This window comes from Olea europaea, chromosome 8, assembly GCF_002742605.1.
Source record: "Olea europaea var. sylvestris chromosome 8, O_europaea_v1, whole genome shotgun sequence".
NCBI lineage: Eukaryota > Viridiplantae > Streptophyta > Magnoliopsida > Lamiales > Oleaceae > Olea > Olea europaea.
In genome coordinates this window covers 4,361,034-4,364,968 of record NC_036244.1, presented here as the reverse complement: position 1 = coordinate 4,364,968, position 3,935 = coordinate 4,361,034, and the positions used below count along the sequence as shown (strand labels likewise).

At 37.5% G+C, this 3,935-nt stretch overlaps 1 protein-coding gene across 1 annotated transcript; it reads left to right on the top strand.

Moving 5' to 3' along the window:
- Positions 1–180: 180 nt before the first annotated feature.
- LOC111398570 (BTB/POZ domain-containing protein At2g46260-like) lies at positions 181–3,929 on the top strand (the record flags this gene model as incomplete). Its single annotated transcript, XM_023025530.1, has 6 exons — positions 181–583; positions 1,906–2,046; positions 2,297–2,415; positions 2,505–2,568; positions 2,957–3,236; positions 3,368–3,929. Coding segments are annotated over exons 1-6 (1,371 nt in total), but the record flags the coding sequence as incomplete, so codon positions are not given.
- Positions 3,930–3,935: the final 6 nt, after the last annotated feature.

The following is a 3,935-nucleotide window of genomic DNA, read 5'->3' as shown; positions in this document are numbered from 1 at the left end:
ATCTTTAATGGAAATTGGACACTTTTTGTCTTTTTAGATTGATTTCAAACATCAGTGAGCAATTTTCACTTTTTTAAAAGTCAAATACCAATTTGATAATATGACATTAGTTTGGATACTAATTGTGCAATCTTCCGCTTAACAAGTAATAAACAAATTTTTTTTTTTTTTTTTCCCTGGTAAAAACCATCCGTTACGTCTCTCTTTAACTAAAACAGCTTTCTTCGTCGTCTCTCTAACATGCTCTTGTATCTATACATATAATATATACACATACGTTCACATATGTAACCAAGAATCGAAAAAAGGGTGGAGCAATTTTAATTATAGGGATATATACAAGAATTGGAAGAAGTGGACCTGTTTAACATAAAATTAATGGAATCCTTCTGCTCGTCGGGCGGTGGGTCGTCGGACTCGGCCCTGAACTTTGCATTCGCGTTCAATGATGTCAACTTTTCGGATCGAATTCTCCGGATCGAGATACTACCCGACTCACCCGTCTGCAAGCCCGACCCGGATGACACCCTCTCCTGTTGGGCCCGAACCCGAAAGCGCCGACGGAATGATAATCTTAATACAGGTAATGGTACAAAGTTCTATTTACGTTGTTATATGTATAATTCGTATTTTTGCGTTTAATTTTTTCAGCGAGGGAGATAGGTTTTGGGGGTTTTTGTTTTAAGGTTGTGGATTGGGAGTTTTCTGAATTACTTAATAGAAAGGATTTTCGGGAATCATTGATTTAATTATAATTTTATCTGTTTTTCTTGGAAGAAATATTGTGTGAACAAGATTTGGTTTTGAGGAGATTTTGTTTGTAAGCCTTGGAACTTACTGTGATTTTTTTTTTTTGGCGAATTGATGTTAAATGTTTCTCATCAAGAATTCAAGATTTAGAATTAGGGTTTGGCGTGCAAGTTACATGTGAAAATTGCATGTCAAATTTGTTGTTTTTCTTCATTATTGGAATAGAGGTGGCTGTGTACCAAACTTGAAAATTTCCATTATCTCACGTTGAACGAAAATTTTATGTTCTGGCCTGGCAAGTAAAGATCAACAGTTATTGGCTGAAAGATGAGCATTATGCTTCTGAATCACTTCTAAAGTTGGTTGTCTTCGAACATCTTCCTTCACCCTCTTTGTATTGTCTCCAGCATCCAGGTCCCCTCTGGATTTCTTACAAGGATTGCAAGCGAGTATTTAGCTCCTTTCCTTTTGAGTTTTGATCACTATACCTTCCGTATTGTTCTGTAAATGACTCCCTGCTTGTACTTATTCCCACATGTTGCTGGGTTCCCCTTTCCATTTTCGCAGCAATCCATGGTTAAGATGCTACATTTTGATGATGTCTTGTACAAAGTTGAATTGACAGTTGTCAAGCTTATGGAAACAGAGTTTATGACTGATGGGGGATATGGAATGGTTTGCTTAGAATCGATCATTGATGCATGGATCATGTTATCAGTGTCGTTTTTTTTCCTTTCTTTCTCCTCAATTCCATGTTTCTCAATTTTTCTTCATAAAATGTATTGACTTTCTTCATTTGTTTTTGTTCCAAATGGATTTAATTTATCTCATTTCCTGAGGACTAAGAGGAATTCTCTTTTCTTTTGGTTATGTGACTTGCTTATGTATTGTTGCTAAGTTATAACAACAGAGGTGGGGTGGGGAGCAAATACAGGTTCATAGTAATTGAGTCAATTTATTTTAGGTCTTCTGCGTGTAGTAGTGGGAATTTCTTATGCCTGCACAATTATGCCAACTGTGAGCTTCTTTGTTTAGAGGCCACCCATATCTTTTAATAGTTCTCATGAAGTGGCATAGATGCTTGCAAATCTTTCCCTTTTTTACAAAATATGAAGTTGCTGAGTTTGTCGATTGCTTTATTGAACTGAGCTGCAGATGTGACCATGCAACGAGAAGAGCAGATTTTAAATTGTACTATGCCTGATATGGAAGATGGTTATGTAAATCAAGGAGAGGAGATTGTGGCAATGATTGAAGAAACACCTTCAGTTTTGGAAATGACTACAAATCAAGTTGGTATGAACGCCAATATATTCTTTCTCTAATCCTCTTAAAAAATTTGTTTGACCATTAATTTTGAAATTTTCCATTATTTTTCAAGAATCTATAAATGGATCTCTAAAGTATTGTATATCTGTTTAGCTGATGTCTATAACTCCTATGTCTCCATATTTCATTAAATTTGATCTGAACTTTGGAAACCATGATAATCCATTTAAAAGTTCTTGTTCAACTACTTAAAAAATATAATGGGATATTTGTGCAGATGATGAAGTAACTCAGCCCAATGAAACGTCCTCTAGTATGGACTGTTCACCTGTTCAAGTGAAGACGATACACATTAGTTCTCCAATTCTAGCAGCAAAGAGTCCCTTCTTTTATAAGGTAAGTTATGTTTAATATGGTTGTCTTTCCCTGTTTCTTCTTCTTTGATGTAGATTTTCCAATGTTTTTTCTCCTCTTCTCTTCCATAGTTATTCTCGAATGGCATGAACAAGTCAGTGCAGCGACATGTAACCATACAAATCCATGCCTCAGGTAAATGTAGATACATATACTTGCTGCTTATTTGCTGTTAAAAATAACAATGATTAGATTGTTATTAGGATTGATTGCAGATTGTACTTGCATATTTATTTCATCTTTCAGTAGAGGTGTTGAAACTGAAAACTATCTTTCTGGATGAAAATGGTCTTCTTTTTCTCTTTCTTTTTTTTTTAAAAGCTATGAAACACTTGTAGACTCTGATCTTTGTATAGGGTCTGTGTACATGAGGCAAGCCTCAATTGCTCCGTTAAAATATCTCTTATATCTTGAAATGAAAAGATTAGTGTTTGTCAGTTTCTCGTCATGAATCTGTTTTTAGTTACCTGTTTGATGAATTAATTGAATTGACCATGGCTTGTGTCTCCACTATTGTGAGCAGAAGAAGCTGCCCTCATGGATCTACTGAACTTTATGTACAGTAATTCTCTACCAAGAACCACACCTCCAGATTTGCTGGATGTTCTAATGGCTGCCGACAAATTTGAAGTTGCCTCATGTATGAGATACTGCAGCCGGTTATTACGGAACTTACCAATGACTTGTGAATCAGCCTTGCTCTACTTGGATCTTCCTTCTACCATTTCAATGGGTGATACGGTTCAGCCACTTACAGATGCAGCCAAGAAGTTCCTTGCCACGCGTTTCAAGGACTTAAGCAAGTAATGATTACAGACTGTTTCATCCATATTTCTAGAAAAATTCGATCCATTTATATTTGACTCGCCATTTAATTTGCAATCCATTATGTTAACTGTTTTTTAATGTTATAAACTGTTTTCTTCTTTGCAAGGTTCCAAGAAGAGGTGCTTAACTTGCCTTTAGCTGGCATTACTGCTGTTCTGTCCAGCGACAATCTTCAGGTAGCGTCAGAGGATGCTGTTTATGATTTTGTGCTGAAGTGGGCCCGAACACATTACTCAAAGTTGGAGGAACGTCGAGAAATATTAAGCACACATCTCCTTCGCTTCATACGTTTCCCATGCATGAGTTGCAGAAAACTGAAGAAAGTCTTGGGATGCAATGACTTTGATACTGAAATCGCCTCCAAGGTTGTACTTGATGCTCTCTTTTTCAAGGCTGAAGCACCATACCGACAGCGTTCTCTCATGGCAGAGGAGGCCAACACTTCGTCCCGTCGTTTTGTGGAGCGTGCATACAAATATCGACCGGTCAAGGTCATCGAATTTGAATCGCCTCGTCTGCAGTGCATTGTTTATCTGGATTTGACGCAGGGGGAGTGCGCGCAACTCTTCCCAGCTGGTCGAGTCTATTCGCAGGCTTTTCACTTGGGCGGGCAAGGATTTTTCCTGTCGGCCCATTGCAACATGGACCAACAGAGTTCTTTCCATTGTTTTGGG